At 47.1% G+C, this 22,651-nt stretch overlaps 1 protein-coding gene across 1 annotated transcript in view; it reads right to left on the bottom strand.

Moving 5' to 3' along the window:
• LOC113409242 (scavenger receptor cysteine-rich type 1 protein M130-like) overlaps positions 1-19,412 on the bottom strand; it is a gene marked incomplete at its 3' end in the record, with an annotated part of 74,189 nt that extends 54,777 nt beyond the window's left edge. Inside the window, exon 1 of the mRNA XM_029914124.1 lies at positions 19,155-19,412. Coding sequence (XP_029769984.1) covers positions 19,155-19,412 — 258 coding nt within the window. The remainder of the gene's footprint in view (positions 1-19,154) is intronic.
• Positions 19,413-22,651: the final 3,239 nt, after the last annotated feature.

Raw genomic sequence — 22,651 nt, 5'->3', positions numbered from 1 at the left:
CCAATACCAGCATTGTGAGAGACCCTGACAAACTCTTTCAGTACCTGTTTTCCCCCAATTACAAGGTTTCATCCTGTGAGTTTATCAATGATGAAACAGCGTGTGTGTCTTGGAAGCACGCAAAAGACCGATACTCGGTCCTGGTAATAATAACGTCTTCATTGCCTATTTCACCACCGCTTACGCCTGCTTAGAACTATACAACCTTCTAATCAGGCTGCAAGAGCAGTGCCTGTACCACAACACTGACTTGGTGATATCTGTGAAAAGGGAGGGTGACTGGAATCCCCCTCTGGGGGATTATTTAGGGGACCTCCAGAGCGAGATCCCGCCAGATCAACACATCACCGAGTTAATGTCAGCAGGCCCGAAAACATATTGGTATAAGCTGTCAGGAGGAAAGACTTGTATAAAAGTCAAAGGGATTACCCTGAACATAGCAAAGTGTGAAAAGATAAACTTTGACAGTTTGAAAGATCTAGGCCTGGACTATTGCACGGGCGTGTGAGAAAACACGTCAAAAAAGATAGAGGTGCAGGAGCCCTCTATCTTAAGGAAAAAAATCAGTGGCAAATAAAGACAAAAACCCTTAAGAAAACGCAGACAGTCATTTACAACAAGAGGCTCCTAGGAGAAGGATATAAAACCCTGCCCAATGGTTTTGAAAATGGATACACGGTGGAAACATCCTTTTTCTGCAATTTTCGCGGGGCCTACCAACTGCGGGAAAAGTTACTTTATAAAAAAATGTGTTGGATAATGCTGAACAAACGTTGTATGTTATCCCTGAGAATATTGTGTGGTGTTACAGTTGTTGGCAACCTCTGTATAAAAAACTGCTCTGTAAATATCCCTTTATCAATTTTGTGGAGGGGCTGCCCGATGCTTTTTTTGTTTCCGGCCAATAAAGTAAATATGATTATCATAGACGATCTGATGAACTCTGCTTGTGAAAGTGATGAAATTGAGAAAGCCTTTACCAAGTACATGCATCGCAGGAACCTGAGCATTATGTATATAGTCCAGAACATATTTTGTCAAGGAAAAAAGAGTCGCGTGATTAACCTAAACACAGAGTACATGGTTCTGTTCAAAAACCCCAGGGATAAATTACAAATCTCTATGTTAGCTCTGCAATTGTACCCCGGTAAAGCTCAGTTCTCTCTAGAAGCTTTTGAGGATGCACCCAAAAGACCTTATGGCTACCTGGTGGTGGATTTAAACGCTTCCACACTAGAAGCTTACAGACTAAGAACTGGTCTTTTCCCTCCAGACTGGCCGGTGGTTTATACTTTGAAAAGAACAACAGTCGGGTATAAAAAGAGATGAATTATTGCAGGCCCCTTTTTAACAGCCGGGTTTGCTGACCGAAAACATGTCTAGCTGCGTGAAGAGAAACCTGGTCCTTTTAAAATTCCTTAGCAAATCGTCCCCGCAGCAAAGGAAGGCTATACTGTGTTCAGCCTCTGACGATTTAATAGCGCAGATAGAGCACTCAATACCTTAAAATGAAATGTACCTTTGACACAAAATCAAGTGCGCGTGCTGAAAAAGAGATGCACGCTTATAAAAACTCTGTATAATAAAAGGGTTTCACTTAAAAGAAAGAAGCATCCAGTGAAGCACTCTGGGGGCTTTATCAGACCTCTGTTAAGTTTTGCTATTCCTCTGATAATGGGCTTTTGACTAATCGATAATGGAGTATGCAGAAAAAATGTACCTGGTGCCCAGCCGCCAGTTGGCGCAATTAAGAGCTCCCCCTCCAGCAGAGGAAAATATCAGAATGAACACAACTCGCTTATTGAATGCTGAAATGAAGTCTGTTCTTCAAAGAACTGACTTAGCCAACTATGAAAAGGCTAAACTTTACAGTGCCGTGCTTCAGAGGTACCTGATGTACTTGCAGCAGAGCAATGCGGATAAAGGGGAAATACATCTGTTTCTACCAGAACAGAGTGTGACTGCCAAACCCCCAGAAACACCAAAGACCTCAGACTCTGCTGCTTAGGAGGTACCGGATAATGTGAATGAGCATTATAAGAAAAAAGCATTAGTATTGCTAAATAAGCTGGGCCAGGATAAAAATATCTCTTCGTGGAATGATAAAGGGGCTTTTGTGTACAAAGGCTCTGTGGTTAATGGTTCTAACATGCTTGACAGTCAGGGCCGTCACCCAGATGCGCTCTGTTCCTAGCAGACATGTACCTAAGGGATGGGATGTGTTTATGAATTCCATGTTGGAAATGAATGTACCATCTTCTGTCATGGGCAACGCAACCAACAGAGATCTTTTGGAACACCCGAAGGCCTCGACAGCCAACAATGGGGTGGATTGAGAAACAGTGAGCCCTTTTTTGCACTCTAAAAAATAAAAATTGGCTAAAAGATCCAAATGGCTCAGTGTGTAATGTTTTTCATGTTCTAAAAAAAATAATTTAAAATTGGTAATGTTTTGCTTTAAATAAAACATATCTATACTTAAAAAATAATATCTGTGTGTACTTTTTCTGAATTGGTCATTGTTGTTTTTTTTTAAAAAAAGAACAAAAACCCACCAAACATCAATTGTCTTTAAACCCCTCACCTGGGGTGTTTTATTGGGTAACATGGCTATGAAAATTGTTGCAAGATACACACATCTGGGTTTGTTGAAACATGTTTTGAGTGAAGCTAGGCATGCCTGAGAATTTACATTTTATATTTTTTACAAAAATCATCACCATCTGGTTGTTTTGCACTAAGGCATTAGAATACAATTTTAAAATCTGGTCAAAAGATAAACCCTTGCTACGATGATGTAAGAAACACATGCAGTGATAGACGCAGGCAATGGAGTGGGGTTCTTGTAATTGTCTAGTGTGAAACACAATGTCGGCGGCATTTTGTTTTAAAAATTTCATAATGCTTCTAGGAAACAACCCACTGTTCAGGGGATGCCCATAGGAGTCAAAAAACTCTCCACGGTTGCGCTCCGCCAGATACAAGCAAGCCAGTGTTCACCCAGTTGGTTGTGTGGATGCATGTTCACCACCAAACCTAGGGGTCTCTGACACAGCTTGCCATCAGGGAGCCAATCACAAGGGAACACATCTAAGACATTCTTTTTTGTGTAAGGGTCCATTGATAAGACACATGAGAGCTTCTTGGTGTCCATAGTCACATGTAGTCAAACAGAACGTATCTCCTCTGATTTATCTCTATGACGTTGTCAAAAACCCCATACACGATAATATTGACGGTTACAGTCAAAGCCTTCCCAAAACGTATTTCTGCTCTCAGGTTCCCGGTTTTAATCAGGGAATAGTGATCGGCGCATTCCTGGTCAGGAGACTGGTCAAAGGCAAACAAGGTGTAACCCTGTGCAAACTCCTCACGGTTGATTAACAGAGAAGGATCTTTCATGTGTTTACCAGCTGTCTGTACCAGATTCATGTATTCTCTCACACAGCATCCGGCCTCGAAGTCTGGTTGCAGAGGCTTGGTCGGTATCTGTTCACCATCCACATACAAGGCCACAAAATTAATATCGTAATATTTAAAATGAAAGGGGTTTTTAGTGTAACTTCTGCTAAAGGCATCATTATCCACAAACCCTAGAACAGTGGTCCCCAACCTTTTTCGTCGGGCGGGCGCCAGACGACGAGCCACGGAGGACCGTGGCAGCGGACGAGCATCCACCAAAATGCTGCCGACAAGCGGCAACGTCAATAGGCGTCGCCGCCGAAATGCCGCCGAAAATCGGCGGAGACCCTCTGGATGACGCTGCTTCTCGGCGGCATTTCGGCAGATGCTTGTCCGCTGGCCAGTACCTGGGTGCACTTAGATGCCCCGGTGGGCACCATGGCGCCTGCGGGCACCACATTGGGGACCCCTGCCCTAGAACAAGCATTTTGGGTAACTGTCCCAAAACAGATTCTCCTGGTTACTGACCCTGCTGCTTGTGGGGATGCTAAACACTTTCATTCCCACACGGTCCACGGAGTATTTAGCATTAGCAGTAAGCAGGGCCTCTGCATGCCCCAGATGGATGCCCGGGGCCACCTGTACTTTCTTCACAAAAAGGGACGCTGATCCAATGCGCAGTTTAAAGCCTTTGGTCACATTGTCCATTAAACAGAAGGCATCTTTGCAGCGTGTCAGTTTAATTTTCACATACACTCCATTCAACAAAAGTTTTTCTTGAAAAAACAGGTCACCGTGTAGATGACCCAACAGTTCTACCATCCTGTTCTGGGCCATCAGCTTTGCCCGTCTCGAAAACCCTAGATTCCCACCATCCAGCTCCGTTTCTTTGTGTTGTCTGGGAGTGTCTTTGTAAAACAGACCGGCGGAAAATTGTGTGGCGAGAGTGTCATCGCTGTAATTGAGAACCGATTCTATAAAGGCCCTGTAAGGGTATGTGATGTTATTGACACAAACTGGGACCGTATAGATCATTGTTGCAACCAAGGTCCTGTAGTGGCACCAAATCTTGTATAAAGGGGGTCAAATAAGGTGTCTAGGACAAGGTTATGGGTTGCAGGTTATGATTATGCTATCTGTATGCATGTATCATTTTTGTATTTAAAGTTATAAGTATTGGCGCTATACTGTCTGTATTTCAAACTTGTGCTATGCTTCTAGGTGACACCCCAGACAATTTGGCATCAGCACTGCCTAGCCTGCTTGATGGCCCATTAAGGACCATCAGCTATACAACTGACCCATTGAGAGAAGGCAGATACACCTTGTGACTCAGCAAGGCATGCAGGGACATGCCTATGGACAGAACAATAAGGTTTTTCTATGACACGTGCTGGATAGCTTGTTTTTGGAACAAAGGAAGCAGAGGCCACATGGCAAGAGACTATAAAAGGCTGCTGCATCTCCTCCATCTTGTCTTCAATCCTGCTTCTAACCTCTGGAGGAACTTTGCTACACTGAAGCTCTGAACAAACGACTGAATAACCTATCCAATCTGTGGATGTACTCTGAACACTTGATTTGAGCCTGCAGTTAATTCCATCACTGCTACAAGCCTGAACCAAGAAATTTGCCATTACTGTATTTAATTGATTCCTTTAACCAGTTTTAGCTCTCATCTATAGTTCTTTCTTTTTATGAATAAACCTTTAGATTTAAGATTCTAAAGGATTGGCAACAGCGTGATTTGTGCGGAAGATCTGACTTGTATATTGACCTGGGTCTGGGGCTTGGTCCTTTGGGATCGGGAGAACCTTTTTTCTTTTACTGTGGTATTGATTTTCATAACCATTCATCCCCATAACGAATGGCACTGGTGGTGATACTGGGAAACTGGGTTGTCTAAGGGAAACTCAGCCTTGGGCTGTAACTGCCCTGCTTTAAGCAATTTGTCCTGAGTTGATACTCTCAGTTGTGTCCCGCCAGAGGCCGCATCGTTACAGGGTAACAGTTGTTGCTTTGGCTTACTAGGTGTCTCCCAGCGGAACGTCCAACTGTCTAAAAATAGATGCCACTGGGTAATTCACCAGGCCCACCTCAGCGTCCCTGGCGAGTTCAGTTCTGTCTCCTTTTACAATCTTGCAACACAGGTACACCAGCATGTTGTTTAAATCCATACATTCTATGCCATTCCCTGCTATAAAAAGTCAATGGGGGCAGACTCCGTAACGGCCGATAGATGCGGCACCTCGATGTAGATGCTTTTCTCTATGTTGGTCTGCCGGGGGACTATTTGGAACAAGTCTAGTTTGGATTTGGTGCACTCTTCAGACCTGCAGTGAACAAAAGCCATGTTGATTAAAATATATCTCTTTAACCAGGTGGAGAGCGTCTCCTCTTTACCAGACCTCCTCTTGGACTTTCGCTTATGACTGGCCCTACGCGTCAAAGCCCTTCTTTTAAAGGGTGTCAGGGGACCTGTGCATCGCGGGTATGAAGCATTTCTCTTTCTCTTCCTCCTTTTAATGTACATCAGGCCCGATCCCTCCTGTGAAGCTGGATTCCCCACCTTCTCCAGAACAGCGTGGGAGACGTGGCCTACCACATCTCTAGCTATGTTTTTAGCAGTGGTTTTTATGTGGGCTTTAATAATCTCTAGCCCTCCCTCCTCAAAAGCGGTACGGCTTCTCGAAAGAGGCTATGGAATACTCCGCCCACACCAGCCCCGTTCATCATGGGGGGCCCCATGATATCCAGGAACGGCATATCCAGCCTGGGCTTTGTAATCGTTCCTGTAGATGTTGGGGGTCACAGTAATTTTTTAGGATTGCCATAATAGTGTTTTGCTTTTTAGAAACCTCGCTTTCTCCGGGGACGCAGGTGCAGCTTGATGATCATCTTGCCAAAGCGAAATGAGACGTGTTTGTTCTGATCTGTCTTGATTTCAGTGGTGATGGTGTTGATGTGGTGTTTACTGACAGGGACGTAATGAGGTTTATCGTAGGTGATGGTGACAAACTCGTTCCTTGCTCAGACGGGGACGTAGCGTAACAGGGGAACAGAAAAGTCCCCCACAAACTGATGTTCTACAATATCTGTTTACAGATACAAGGAGTTGAAAGCCCCAGTGATGTCTGCCAAAAAGGGGATTTTTTGGACACTGTGCTTGGGGCCCAAACCCAGAATGTTAGCTAGCTCCCCACCAGTAGAAAACATATAAGTAAAACAGGCGGATTTAAGTCTAACTTTTCTACCCACAGGGTCGTAGTTCATGACCACCTCAGGCGGTCCTGGGTTAGGAGCTACAGTATTGTTTATATGATCCAGTAATTCGGGTATGGACGATTAATAACTTTGTCATAGGATGAAACTCCACATCATATCTCCAAAGGTGATTTCGAAAGGGGTGTGTAGCGATGTGAGGACTCACCACTGTGGCGCCTCCCCCTGCTGGTCATCCTGGGAATTAGTTCTCCAGCTCTGGAGCGCCCTCTCCTGGCCAATGTCCCACTTGCCTCAGGCCCCCGTGTCCTCCCAGACCCCGGTGTCCCTTATGTCGGGGTTCTGCCCTCTGCAGTACCCCCGCAGTCTCTGGGTCTCCCCTCCCAGGGGAACCCCCAACCCTCTATTCCCACCTTGCCTCAGTGGCTACTGCCAGTCATCGTCTAGCCCCCGTTCACTGGGGCAGACTGAAGTCTATAATGGCCACTCATCATTGGCAAGGGGGGTTTGGACCTGCTGTCTTTGCCTAACCCTGAGCTGCACCTCTGCAGCCCCAGTACCTGCTTTGGGCCTTCACCAAGGCCTGCAGTCTGGGCAGCTGCCAGGCTGGAGCTCCCCCGCTCCTTTGCCCTTCCCCAGCCCTGCTCAGCCTCAGGTACTCTGCTCAGCTCCCAGGCATCCCAGTCCTTCTCTCTCCAGTGAGAGAGAGACTCCTTCAGCACCTGCTTCACAGACCTTTTATAGGGCCAGCTGTGGCCTCATTGGGGCGTGGCCCAGCTGTGGCTTCTTCCCCAATCAGGCTACGCTATTGGCTCCCCGGAACAGACCTTTACCAGGGTTGTTTTAACCCCTTCAGGGCCGGAGCGGGGTAACCACCCCGCTACAGGGTGACTACCCCGCTACAGGGTGTCTTCGTTGATAGTGTTCCAGCTGTGCGGTTATTGTTTTTCCACTAACTCCACCTCCCAGGCAGCCGGGAGATCCAAGGTTAGAATCATAGAATATCAGGGTTGGAAGGGACCTCAGGAGGTCATCTAGTCCAACCCCCTGCACAAAGCAGGACCAATCCCCAGACAGATTTTTGCACTAGATCCCTAAATGGCCCCCTCAAAGATTGAACTCTCAACCCTGGGTTTAGCAGGCCAATGCTCAAACCACTGAGCTATCCCTCCCCCCTTACGGTCTTAATTAGCCGTATTGTAAAGTTTGAGGTGGTGTTTTGGGGGGAAATTACAGAGCTGGCGTTGCTGGGCAAAGTAATGTAAAACCCACCGTCGCTCATTTCTCTCTCTTTCTCTCTCTCTGTCTTTGCAGGAGGAATATTTTTTGTTTGTGTCTAAATGTCACTGAGTTGAGAAGCTTCCACCAAGCTGTTAAACTTATTGTGCCACCCCAACCATTTCACCAGGAGCTGCTTTTTTCTCCCTTTTCCTTTCTCTGCTAGAACCTTTTCAATCCTGTAAATCCTGTCTCGTTTGGGGTTTCCTTATTCTCACCACAGGACCTTCCTCCTGGTGTCTGATAACGCTTGTGCTCCTCAGTCCTCCAGCAGCACACCCTCTCACTCTCAGCTCCTTGCGCCTCTTGCTCCCAGCTCCTCACACTCGCACCACAAACTGAAGTGAGCTCCTTTTTAAAACCCAGGTGCCCTGATTAGCCTGCCTTAATTGATTCTAGCAGCTTCTTCTTAATTGGCTCAAGGTGTCCTAATTAGTCTGCCTGCCTTAACTGGTTCTAGCAGGTTCCTGATTACTCTAGTGCAGCCCCTGCTCTGGTCACTCAGGGAACAGAAAACTACTCATCCAGTGACCAGTATATTTGTCCTCTACCAGACTCCTGTACCCCACTGGTCTGGGTCTGTCACATATCCCTCCCCCCTGCCCAACGCCAACGGGTTGGGCAGCTTGGGACGCCAGACAGTGCACACGTGACAAGCCATCGGCGTTGCCATGACGGCTTCCTGCTCTGTGTTGCACACGGAACTGGAAAGGTTGGAGGGATAAGAACCATCTGGTCACCCTTGTGTTCTTCTCCTTGTTCCGCTGCATCCATTGAAGAGGGGCATGGTCAGTCATGAGGACAAATCTGCGCCCGAGCAGGTAGTAGCGCAATGTTTCCATGGCCCATTTTACAGCGAGGCATTCTCTCTCCACCACTGCATATTTTTGTTCCCTTGGAAGGAGTTTCCGACTGAGGTATAGAATTGGGTGTTCCTCCTCCCCGACCATCTGTGATAGAACGGCCCCCAACCCTACTTCCGATGCATCCGTCTGCAGGATAAACTCTTTTGTGAAATCAGGGGCTATCAGTACGGGGTTACTGCAGAGGGCAGTCTGTAGGTCTGTGAATGCTTCCTCTGCTGTGTCAGACGATCTCACCAGATCAGGTCCACGGGCTTTCACTAGGTCTGTCAGGGGGCTTGCCCTTGTGGCAAAGTGGGGGATAAATCGTCGGTAATACCCCACCACACCTAGGAACGCCCGGACTTGTTTCTTGAGACTTGGTCGGGGCCAATTTTGGATGGCCTCTAACTTGTTCACTTGGGGTTTTACCAAACCTTTTCCCACAATGTAGCCAAGATATTTGGCCTCTGTAAACCCTACAGCGCACTTGGCAGGGTTTGCTGTAAGGCCAGTTCGCCTGAAGGTATCGAGGACTGCCTCCACCTTCTGCAGGTGGGTTTCCCAGTCTGGGGTATGAATGACCACATCGTCCAAGTAGGCAGCAGCATAACTGTTATGCGGGCGTAATAGCTTGTCCATGAGGCACTGGAAGGTAGCTGGGGCCCCATGTAGTCCAAAAGGGAGGACAGTATATTGAAAAAGACCCTCTGGTGTAGAGAACGCAGTCTTTTCCTTTGCGTCTTCTGCAAGGGGAATCTGCTAGTACCCCTTTGTCAAGCCTAGGGTAGTCAAGTACCGGGCATTACCCAGACGGTCCACTAGCTCATCTATGCGAGGTATGGGGTACGCGTCAAACTGGGATACTTCGTTTAGTCGCCGGAAGTCGTTGCAAAATCTTGTGGTGCCATCAGGTTTGGGCACCAGCACGATTGGGCTGGACCACTGACTGTGGGATTCTTCGATGATCCCCAATTCCAGCATTTTATTTACTTCTGCTTTTATTTCCTCCCATTTTGCCACTGGCACCCGATAGGGCCTCATTGTTACTCTGGCCCCAGGGTTCGTGACGATGTGGTGATATGTCTCGGTTGTTCGACCCGGTTTTGTCGAGAACACATCTTGGTTCCGGAAGATCATCTCAGACACCTCATTCTTCTGGTCTGGTGTTAAATCGGGAGACACTCTCACCTGTTTGGAAGGCTTGTTTTCCTGGGTTAGGTCTTTTTGGACCGTTGTGCATGCCTCTTGTGCATGCCAGGGTTTCAGAAGGTTAACGTGATAAATTTGTTCTTGTTTTCTGCGTCCTGGCTGCCACACCTTGTAGGTTACTTCCCCCACGGGTTCAACCACCTCATAGGGCCCCTGCCATTGGGCATAACCCGATCCCCTGGTTGGAACTGTCGCACTTTTGCCTGGCGATTGTAATGGGTTCGCTGGGCCTCCTGTGCCTTCTCCAAATGTTCCCGTACAATAGGAGTAACCCGGGCTATCCGGTCTCACATCTGCATTACATGCTCTATTATATTTCTCCCCTCATTGGGTTCCTCTTCCTAGATCTCTTTGGCGATATCTAGTATGCCACGGGGGTGACGCCCGTATAATAACTCGAAGGGGGAAAACCCAGTTGAGGCCTGAGGTACCTCCCGGATAGCGAACATAAGGTAGGGTAGTAGGGTGTCCCAATCCTTCCCGTCCTGACTTACCACCTTCCTTATCATAGCCTTGAGGGTTCAGTTAAACCTTTCTACCAACCCATCAGTCTGCGGATGGTAGACCGAAGTTCTCAGGGTATGTATATGGAGCAGCGTACAGAGGTCCTACATTAGCTTCTACATAAATGGTGTTCCTTGCTTGGTTAATATCTCCTTCGGTAGCCCCATTCGGGCAAAGATCCCCACCAGCTCTTTGGCTATAGTTTTAGAGGCCGTGTTCCGCAGGGGGACAGCTTCTGGGTAGCAAGTAGCATAGTCCAAAACAACAAGTATATATTGGCGGCCCCGAGCCGTCTTCTCCAGGGGTCCCACTAGGTCCATGGCTATTCGCTCGAAGGGGACCTCTATGATGGGAAGGAGTACTAAAGGTGCCTTCAAGTGGGGACGGGGACTGTGCAGCTGACACTCCGGGCAGGAGGCACAGTACCTCCGCACTTCTTCATGTACTCCGGGCCAGAAGAACCGTCGTAGGACTCGTGCCAGGGTCTTCTCTAGCCCCAAATGCCCCCCAAAAAGATGACTATGAGCAAGACTTAATACAGTGTTCTGGTGTTTTTGAGGTACTAGGATCTGCTGTACCTTCTGCCCCTGTACTGGTGCAACCCGGTATAAGAGATCCTTCTTCATTATGAAGTAGGGTCCTGGTCCCTGGGTTTTCCCTTCCACGGGGACCCCATCTATTTCAGTCACCTCCTTCCTAATGTTGTCATACCTTGGGTCTTCTGCCTGGTCCCGTCCAAAATTTCCTCTCCCAGGGCTAATCTGCCCAAGATCTAAGGGCCCAGTCTCTGTTGCCTCTACTGGTTCAGAAGCATTAGTGTGGGGGTCAGACTCAGGTGCCTCTCCCTCCTGCGTGGCCTCCTTTTCAGCTGCGCGGGTCCGCCTGCCTACAAGAGCGACCCTCTGGCTTTGGGTCAGTATTCGGGTTCCCAAGGCCTTAGCTGCCCTTCTTTCCCTTTTTGTCTTTCTACCCTGTCTGGGAGTGGAGAACAAATCTGCGGATATTTCAGAGAAGATTGGGGGTTGACAGTCTGCTGTGGATGCCTCACCAATTTTAGGGTCCCCATCTTTCTCCAATCCCCCTACTGGGAGTAAGTTTCCAAACCCTCGGAAGTCCCTCCCTATGAGCACCGGGTATGGGAGTTTAGGGACTACACCTGCTGCTACCTCAGTAGTGTTCCCTTGGATCTCGATTTTTACTGGGCTGGTGGGGTAGTAACTAACTGTCCCATAGACACATGTTATCCCCGTATGTTTAGCCTGCAGCAGCTGACTACGCTTCACGAGCTTCCCTGAGATAAGCGTGATAGCACTCCCCGAATCAACCAGTGCCGTGGTCCCTACCCTATTTAGTTTCACTGGTCTGGTATATATATGTGGGGTTAGTGAGACCCCCACAAGGTGGATTAGGGAGCATGGATCTGCCCAGTTCCCCAGGTTACACTGCATAGGCTCCTCAGCATTGGGACACTGTGCAGCTATGTGTCCCCACACCCCGCAGGCATAACATCTGTATGGAGCCCTAGGTGTTCCCCGGTTTCTTGGTTTGGGCAGTCTAACATCACGATCCTCTTCTCCCTCAGTGCTCCGACTCTTTGTGGCCTCTGATGGGCCTTCAGCCTCTCTCTTTTTCCACCTGGGCCATCCTGGTGGCCCAGTCACCCGAACTTTAGGGCGTGGTGCTGCTAGTTTAACCCAGGGTGCCTCTTCCTTAACTGGTCGGGTCAGCTCCCTCGCTGTCCTTCGCCTCTCTACCAGGGCGACAACCTCGTCATAGGTGGAGGGTTCGTTCTGGCTTACCCAGGCACGAAGGTCTGGTGGTAGTCCCCTCATGTATCAGTCGATGACCAGAACCGCTAGTATCTCTTCCGGACTTCGGGACTCTGTTTGCAACCACTTTCGTGCGAGGTGGATGAGGTCATACAATTGGGACCGCGGGGTTTTGTCTTCCTGGTACCTCCACCCGTGATACTGCTGGGTCCGCACTGCTGTCGTTACCCCAGATCTGGCCAGGATCTCTGCTTTCAGCTGAGGGTAGTCCGCCGCAGCCTCTTCAGGCAGATCATGGTAGGCCTTCTGGGCCTCCCCACACAGGAATGGGGCAAGGATACCAGACCACTGATCTCGAGGTCAGGCCTCCCGTAGGGCTGTCCTCTCAAAGGCCAGAAAGTATGCCTCTACATCATCCTCCCATGTCATTTTCTGCAGCCAATGGCTGGCCCGTATGAGCCGCGTCCCATCATGGCCACGATTCAGCTCTGTAAGGGACTTTACCTGGTTTACCAGTTCCCGCAACATAGCTCGGTCTTGAGCAGCCTGGTCCATTAGCAGGCGATTAGTCTCTTGCTGCAGCCGCACTGCCTCTTATTGGGCGGCTGCCTGGACACGGGTAGCCTCCTGCTGGGCCGCCGTAGCTTGTATCAGTGCCCGCACTACATCATCCATTGTGGTGAAAAAAAATAAGCCCTCTCCCTTTTTTTTGTTTGTTTTTTGTCGTTGTTGGTTTTTTTTAAATCACCCTCCTTCTTCCGCCGTGCTGTGCACCCCAAAATCCCTGACACCAGTGTGACAAAGTTCCTCCTCTATCTTGGTGGGTCCTGCGCTTATTGGCAGATTTTCTTGCCTCAGAGATTCACCATGTGGGTTGGGGAACAGCCCAGAGACCTTCCCTTCTGGAAAAACCCACAGTCCAGGTCAATTGGGAGGTTTTAGGGGAACCTGGGCCCGCCCTCTACTCCGGGTTCCAGCCCAGGGCCCTGTGGACTGCAGCTGTCTATAGTGCCTCCTGTAACAACTGCATGACAGCTACAACTCCCTGGGCTATTTCCCCATGGCCTCCTCCAAACAGCTTCCTTATTCTTACCACAGTACCTTCCTCCTGGTGTCTGTTAACGCTTGTGCTCCTCAGTCCTCCAGCAGCACACCCTCTCACTCTCAGCTCCTTGCGCCTCTTGCTCCCAGCTCCTCACACTCGCGCCACAAACTGAAGTGAGCTCCTTTTTAAAACACAGGTGCCCTGATTAGCCTGCCTTAATTGATTCTAGCAGCTTCGCCTTAATTGGCTCAAGGTGTCCTAATTAGTCTGCCTGCCTTAACTGGTTCTAGCAGGTTCCTGATTACTCTAGTGCAGCCCCTGCTCTGGTCACTCAGGGAACAGAAAACTACTCATCCAGTGACCAGTATATTTGCCCTCTACCAGACTCCTGTACCCCACTGGTCTGGGTCTGTCACATAATTCTTCAGGGTAAAAAATCCTGTAACTGTCTCACTCTCGTAATCTTTTACTCGGTATACAGTTCTCTAGCCCCTGGTTAAGGCTTCATCCACTATGAATATCTCATCGGTAAACGTCTGTTCATAACCTTTTTCGAAAGCTCTTTTGGTTTTAGATAGTCTCACGTGGTCACCTTTTCTAAAAGGGGCATGTGACAGTACCGCCCATAAGGCTTTATGGGACTATGACATAACTGGAATATGTTTTGTGCTGCCTGTGCCATGTAACATATCTCTGTAAAGGTTATGGGTCTACTATATCTATTCATCCTATTTGTACACATATATCATTTTGTACTTGAGGTTAAGACTATTGGCTGTATACTTGCTTGATTTCTAAGTAAGCTTTGTGAGGCATTTGGTCAGCTTCTTTAGGAAGGAATTCGCAAAGTTAAGTACCTGATCAGGAAGCACTTGGGGAACAATGCATCTTGGAATGCTCCAATCCACATAAGAAGCCTTCCTGGAGACATACATGATACCATGTGGACAATGGTTTCTGCCTGTAAAGACTGTGAGTCATGCATGGACATGTGACTTGCCCAGGTGACTCCAGAACTCCATCTTGTAGCTGGACTTTGCATAGGAGTGAGGAGGGAGGGTCTTCACCCACAAGAGAAAGTCTATTTAAACCCATGAGAGACCCCTCCATTTTGTCTTCAGCTGGCTAAAGAGAGAGCCTCCCCACCCCCCAGGATACTTGGAAGAAACTGGAACAAGGGGGTGTGAGTGATTGCTGGACCCTGGCTAAAAGGAGATTAGTCTGTAAAAGGGAGTGTTCTGGAACTGGTGAGGATCTTATCTGTATTCAGTTTGATTAGACATAGATTTGCACATTTTATTTTATTTTGCTTGGTGACTTACTTTGTTCTGTCTGGAACCACTTAAATCCTACTTTCTGTATTTAATAAAATCACTTTTTACTTATTAATTAACTCAGAGTATGTATTAATACCTGGGGGAGAAAACAACTGTGCATATCTCTCTATCAGTGTTATAGAGAGTGAACAATTTATGAGTTTACCCTGTATAAACTTTATACAGGGTAAAACAGATTTATTTGGGTTTAGACCCCATTGGGAGTTGGACATCTGAGTGTTAAAGACAGGAACACTTCTGTCAGCTGCTTTCAGGTAAATCTGCAGCTTTGGGGCAAGTAATTCAGACCCTGGGTCTGTGTTGGAGCAGACGGGAGTGTCTGGCTCAGCAAGACAGGGTGCTGGAGTCCTGAGTTGGCAGGGAAAGCAGGGTTAGAAGTACTCTTGGCACATCGGGTGGCAGCTCCCAAGGGGGTTTCTGTGATCCAATCCATCACAGGGCAACAACCAGTTTTATTTTAAAACCGTCTCTGTAAACCATTTTCCATACCTTCAGAGAATTTGAAGGGTTAACATCAACAGGTCTGGTATGTATAGTTCTGTGAAAGCTCTGGTTGTAACTCTTTATAAAGTCAGGTAACACGTCAATGTAGTGAAAGGTGTTATGGGCTGTAAAATATCTCCACATCCTAGTTTTTAAAGTTCTGTTAAATCGCTCCACAACCTCTGCTTTGACTTCGTTATTAGTAAAAAAATAGTGAATGCCATGCCACTTTAGCAATCTGCTTAAATATTTGTTTAAAAATTCTTTCCCCCGATTGGTTTGTAATTTTTGAGGCACGCGACCTTCGGTGAAAATAGCTTTAAAGGCCTTGGATACCTCACCACTCGTCCTGTCTTTCAGGCATATTTGGATAGAATGTCTATCACTGTTAAGTATCAGAGGGGTAGCCGTGTTAGTCTGGATCTGTAAAAAGCAACAAAGAGTCCTGTGGCACCTTATAGACTAACAGATGTATTGGAGCATAAGCTTTCGTGGGTGAATGCCCACTTCGTCAGACACATGTGTCAGGTGTCTGATGAAGTGGGTATTCACCCACGAAAGCTTATGCTCCAATACGTCTGTTAGTCTATAAGGTGTCACAGGACTCTTTGTTGCTTATCACTGTTAAGATGTACTTAAAACCGCTGTTGTGTTTGGAGAACCGGTGCATATCCACCAAATCTGCCTGCCATTGCACATCCACAGCTGAAACAATGGTCTTGTTTCTTTTAAAACGTATTTGAGCCGGTTTGTGTAGAGTGTAAGCATCCTGGTCTGAAAGCCAAGCTGTTACCTGTCTTCTATTTAAACGTTTACTATGCTTTTTGGACACTTGAAAAAGAGGGTTCACCCTGCCGAAGCTCCCAACTTCCCTGGGTGTGTAATGTATTTTCTTTAACAGAGCCGCATACGTAGACATGACTATTACTTGTATTGTCTTTTACTAACATAAGTATGGAGGGGGGACACATTCACATTGACACTTTGAAATAAGTTTTATTAATTGCCTGGTTTAACACGATCTTTTACAGCCACCTGCGGAAATGAACACCACGACCCCTACCATTAGGGAGTCTGAGCTGGTTCATTCCTCCATTAGGTTATTTTCTGGATCGTCCTCTTGAGATCCCTGTCTCAGGCAGGAGCAAAAACAGCTGAGGCAGGATAGATTTACCCACACAGGGCTACCAATGTGTAAGTTCTCAAAGGCCTCTAGAAAGACATTGTTGAGCTGTTGAGAGATTTATAGACTCATAGACTCATAGACTTTAAGGTCAGAAGGGACCAATATGGTCATCTAGTCTGACCCCCCGCATGATGCAGGCCACAAAAGCTGACCCCCCCCACTTTCCCTTAACTCTGCTGTTGAAGTCTCCAGATAGTGATCTAAAGACTTCAAGTCGCAGAGGATTTCCAGCTTGCGACCCCTGCCCTATGCTGCGGAGGAAGGCGAAAAACCTCCAGGGCCACTGCCAATCTACCCTGGAGGAAAATTCCTTCCCGACCCCAAATATGGCGATCAGCAGAACCCCGAGCATACAGGCAAGATTCTCTAGCCAGACCCTCATTTTACCAGCGATGGCCGTTATTGCCTAATTGATTAGAATCCCGTAATCCCATCAAACCATTCCCTCCATAAACTTATCTAGCCTAATCTTGAAGCCAGAGAGGTCTTTCGCCCCCACCGTTTCCCTCGGAAGGCTGTTCCAAAATTTCACCCCTCTGACGGTTAGAAACCTTCGTCTAATTTCAAGCCTAAATTTCCCCACGGCCAGTTTATATCCATTCGTTCTCGTGTCCACATTAGCACTGAGCTGAAATAATTCCTCTCCCTCCCTGGTATTTATCCCTTTGATATATTTAAAGAGAGCAATCATATCCCCCCTCAGCCTTCTTTTGGTTAGGCTAAACAAACCGAGCTCCTCGAGTCTCCTTTCATAGGAAAGGTTTTCCATTCCTCGGATCATCCTAGTCGCCCTTCTCTGTACCCGTTCCAGTTTCAGTTCATCCCTTTTAAACATAGGAGACCAGAACTGCACACAGTACTCCAAGTGAGGTCTCACCAGCGCCTTGTATAACGGAAGCAGCACCTCCCTGTCCCTACTAGAAATACCTCGCCTTATGCATCCCAAGATCGCATTAGCTTTTTTCACAGCCACGTCGCATTGCCGACTCATAGTCATCCTGCGATCAACCAGGACTCCGAGGTCCTTCTCCTCCTCAGTCACTTCTAACCTATGTGTCCCTAGCTTATAACTGAAATTCTTATTAGTCATCCCTAAATGCATCACCTTACACTTCTCACTATTAAATCTCATCCTATTACTAATACTCCAATTTACAAGGTCATCCAAGTCTCCCTGCAGAATATCCCGATCCTTCTCCGAGTTGGCAATGCCTCCCAACTTTGTGTCATCCGCAAACTTTATCAGCCCACTCCTACATTCGGTTCCGAGGTCAGTAACGAATAGATTAAATAAAATCGGACCCAGAACCGAACCTTGAGGAACCCCACTGGTGACCTCCCTCCAATCTGACAGTTCACCTTTCAGTACTACCCGCTGCAGTCTCCCCTTTAACCAGTTCCTTATCCACCTCTGGATTTTCCTATCGATCCCCATCTTATCCAATTTAACCAATAATTCCTCATGCGGTACCGTATCAAACGCTTTACTAAAATCGAGGTATATTAGATCCACCGCATTTCCTTTATCTAGAAGGTCTGTTACTTTCTCAAAGAAGGAGATCAGGTTGGTTTGGCACGACCTGCCTTTCGTAAACCCATGTTGTAATTTGTCCCAATTGCCATTCACCTCAAGGTCCTTAACTACTTTCTCCTTCAAAATTTTTTCCAAGACCTTACATACTACAGAAGTTAAACTAACAGGCCTGTAGTTACCCGGGTCACTTTTTTTCCCCTTCTTGAAAATAGGAACCACATTAGCTATTCTCCAGTCCAACGGTACCACCCCCGAGTTTACAGATTCATTAAAAATTGTCGCCAAGGGGCTCGCAATTTCTCGCGCCAGTTCCTTCAATATTCTAGGATGAAGATCATCCGGTCCGCCCGATTTAGTCCCGTTTAGCTGGTCAAGTTTGGCCTCCACCTCTGATACTGTAATGTCTATCCCCCCTCCTCTATTCCCCTCTGTCCTACTCCCTCTATTCCTAAACCCTTCATTAGCCTTATTAAAGACCGAAGCAAAATATTCATTTAGATATTGTGCCATGCCTAGATTATTCTTAATTTCCACTCCATCCACATTCTTCAGTGGTCCCACTTCCTCTTTCTTTGTTTTCTTCCTATTTATATGGCTATAAAACCTCTTATTGTTGGATTTAATTCCCCTTGCAAGGTCCAACTCTACACGGCTTTTGGCCTTTCTCACCGCATCCCTACATGCTCTAAACTCACTAAGGTAGGTTTCCTTGCTGATCCCTCCCTTCTTCCATTCTCTGTACGCTTTATGTTTTTTCTTAATCGCCCCTTTGAGACTCCCGCTCATCCAGCTAGGTCTAAATCTCCTGTCCACTAATCGTTTTCCCTTTCTCGGGATACAGGCCTCAGACATCTCATGCAACTTCTGCTTGAAATAATCCCAGGCTTCATCTGCCTTTAGATCCCTAAGTATGTTAGCCCAATCCACTTCCCTAAGTAGTTGCCTTAATTTATTAAAGTTGGCCTTTTTGAAATTGTACACCTTAGTTACAGTATCATTTCTGTTAATCCTTCCATTTAGTTTAAACCGAATTAGCTCATGGTCACTCGAGCCAAGGTTGTCCCCTACAACCATTTCTTCAACGAGGTCCTCACTACTCACCAGCACTAAATCTAAAATGGCATCCCCCCTCGTCGGTTCAGTTACTACTTGATGAAGGAATTCATCTGCTAGCACGTCTAAGAACATCTGAGCCCTATTATTGTTACTAGCATTTGTTACTTTTTCAGAAAAGAAACAGTTTAAGTTCCCACTATTTGTTTTAGATTTACGCAACCCCAGTTCCTAACCCTATTACACACACACACAAATTCTCTAATCCTTCTTAATCGTTCATTTACCTGAGTGATGTCTTTTCCATTCACCTTCTCCACTGGTGACTCCCCCAAGCCGAGGTCACCTTCCTCCATAGACGTGGACAAGGAGAAGCCATCACGCTCGTCAATCTGCCCCACAAGCAGTTGGGTTTCGGGGTTGGTTTCTGGCATATCCATCAACAGTTGAGTCAAATGGCCCTCATTGGAACTGTTGCTGATGTAGCGCTTTCTCCACACAAGTCCAAAGGTGCTCGGGACTAAAACAAAGTCCGAAGTTCTCATGGGGGTGGTGAAGGAGTCCATGTTACCTCTCGGCATTTCCATGATTTCTAAAACACGCGTTCTTGGTAAGAGATGGCCTCTTCTGCCCGGCGCTGGGACTTATGGGGTGGTGGTGATGCACCCTGATTGGCAGAGGGGAGTGGGAGGAGTTCTTAGAGGGGTCACATGACCCTCTTCTGGGCGGTTAATCCCACCCCAGAACCTGCCCTATTTTGGTCAAATCTGCTCTCGGGGGTGGTCCCAAGTGGCTGAAACCCATCCTGATTGGTAGAGGATGGTGAAGGAGTTGTTATAGGGGTCACATGACCCACTTCCGGATGGGTCACCCCACCCCAGAACTCCCCCCAATTGGTCAAATCTCCTCTCAGGGCGTTCCTACAGGGGCAAAACCCATCCTGATTGGGAGAGGGCGATGGGAGGAGTTCTTAGAGGGGTCACATTACACACCTTGCTTCTGGTCATGTGTCCGGCTTGACCCCCGGAAGTAATACCCCCGGGGTGGGATTTCCTGTGACAGGTGGGTAGGGTTTAAGGGATCAAGGGGTGGGGATAACATTTGATTGATAGTAGGGTCCTTATACTACTCATCAATCATCACCGTGTGAATTTGCTTGTATGTTTTTTCTCCTATATACAATCCTGCATCTGTTCTTGAGTGTTTAAAATTGTCATCTTTCTGGATCTTGGAGTGTGTCTGTATCTGTGACCTGAATAGGCCTTTGGGTGCTACAATAATATACATTAAATAACAATTTGATTATTAATAATAATTAATAATTAATCCACCTCCTGCTTTATTACCAGGAGGTTGAAAGAAGAAAGCTTCACTAGTTAAAAATAAACCAACCTGGCTTAGAGAGGAATTGAAGGCTGTTATAAAAATTATATATATATGTGATAAGAATGAGTATATATGAGGCATCAGGAATTGTAGAAAATTGATAAGGGAAGCAAAGGCATACAAGGAGAACTCTATAGCCAGCAGAATTAAGGACAATTGGAAGCAATTTGTAAAGTATACTAGCAACAAAAAGAATCCTAAAAATGGAATTGGTCTATTTACTAGACGGAAATGGTAGAATTATCAGTAGCAATGCAGAAAAAACCCCAGAAGTGTTCACTAATTTTTGTATTCCATATTTGGGACAAAGTCAGATGATGTAGTCATATCACATGAGGATAAGGATGATGATGAAGAAGAAACTCAGGAGAAATGTTAAACAACAGCTACCATTAGACATTTTAGAATCAGCAGGTCTGGATAACTTGCAACTAAGAGTTTTAGAAGAAGTGGCCAAGAAGCTGTCCAAATAATAAATATTGGTTTTCAGTAACTCTTGGAATGCTGGGGAAGCTACAAAAGATTAGAAGAAAGCTAATGTTGTTCCAATATTTAAAAAGGGTGAACTGCATGACCTAGGTAATTGTAGGCCTGTGAGATTGACATCGATTCCAGGCAAAACTTCTAATATGGGACTCATTTAATACAGAATTAAATGAGTGCAATACAATTAATGTGAATCAAAGTGGGTTTATGGAAAATGGATCCTGTCATATTAACTTGATATCTCTTTCTGGTGAAATTACACATTTTATTAATAAATAACATTATCTCTCTGGAGATATTTAAGAGTAGGTTAGATAAATGTCTATCAGGGATGGTCTAGACAGTATTTGGTCCTGCCATGCGGGCAGGGGACTGGACTCGATGACCTCTCGAGGTCCCTTCCAGTCCTAGAATCTATGAATCTATGAACATCATCGTGGCTATGGACTAAAAACTGGCTACCTGACAAGTGGAGCCATTGATAAGTTTAAGGTGCAAATTGCACAGGTCACTAATAACAGGTTCCTTACTCAGGGAGCTACCTGAGATTATTATCAAGTGAGATTGGTGAATCAGACAAATAGAAATAGGAAGACTTTATTTAAATTTATTTAAAATCAAAATAAATCCAAGCATAATTATATGAAAACAAATACATATAACACAAAATCTCCACAGCTCACATTCTTGCACTCTTATGGAGACCATTAGAGATAAAGGTGAAGAGAACAGTAAGTGGAGAGCACCCAAAGTTGGCAGTGACAATCTGTTTCCAGCATCCTGTTGTCCCAATGTCTCAACTAAGAGTTGGTCTGACCATCTTTTTATAAAAGGGATGAAATAGGTGAGGTAATATCTTTATCTGCAAACATCTTTTTATACCATTTTCCTTATGTCCCCCACACATCTTTGCTTTAGGTCTCTGTCCGTTGCCCATATTTATCATTCCGGGACCCATAATTTAGATTCTGGTTGCTAGCATTAGCTCTTTTTGTGTCATTCTTTTTTCAGTGGTTTCAATACATAAATGTGGTTTCTCCATGTTACAAATCACCATAAATCCCCTAGAAATCCATTGTTTCCAGCTTCTGTGGTGTCCTTGTGTATCCCAATCTACGTATTGTAAACTATTGTTAAATCTTATAACGTTAGGTTAAGCCAGGGGTCGGCAACCTACAGCACGCGTGCCAAACACGGCCCGCGAGCCGATTCTGAGTGGCACGCAACTCCCTGCCGCGGTCCCGGCCCCCAGCCCCACTCAGCCCCCCGCCCACCGCCCACCACTCTCCCATGCGGGGGCAGGAGGCAGAAGCTTGGTTCTGCGGCAGCCAAGCTTCCCCCCTCCCCCGCTTCTTCCCCCAGCCTGTGCTTTCCTGCCCCGCCTCCTCTCCTTCCCTGGCCAATTAGCTGATGGCCATAGCGAGGGGGAGGGGGAAGAGCGGCAGCATGCACACAGCTCCGTAGAGCAGGCAGAGAGAGGTAGGGACGGAGCCTGGGGGAAGGGGGTGGAACAGGGCATATCCCTTCCAGCCCCCTGCATGAGCCGCTCAGGGCAGGGGGCTGGGAGCACCCCCATGAGCCGAGCACCCCACCCCTCTGCCCTGCACCCCCCACCCCCACCCCAACACACACCCATCCCTCTGCCCTGCACCCCCACAGCCCCATCCCTCTGCCCTGAACCCCCCCCACACACTCAGCCTTCTGCCCTGCACCCCCCATACCCCCAGCCTTCTGCCCTGAACCCCCACACCCCAACACACACCCAGCCCTCTGCCCTGAACCCCCCACACCCCAACACACACCCAGCCTTCTGCCCTGCACCCCCACAGCCCCATCCCTCTGCCCTGAACCCCCCCACACACACTCAGCCCTCTGCCCTGCACCCCCCACACCCCAACACACACCCAGCCTT

Source organism: Terrapene carolina, unplaced genomic scaffold, assembly GCF_002925995.2.
Source record: "Terrapene carolina triunguis isolate 2854851 unplaced genomic scaffold, T_m_triunguis-2.0 Scaffold31492, whole genome shotgun sequence".
Lineage (NCBI taxonomy): Eukaryota > Metazoa > Chordata > Testudines > Emydidae > Terrapene > Terrapene triunguis.
The sequence above is the reverse complement of the archived record's forward strand: the minus strand, read 5'-3'. Positions and strand labels throughout refer to the sequence as shown.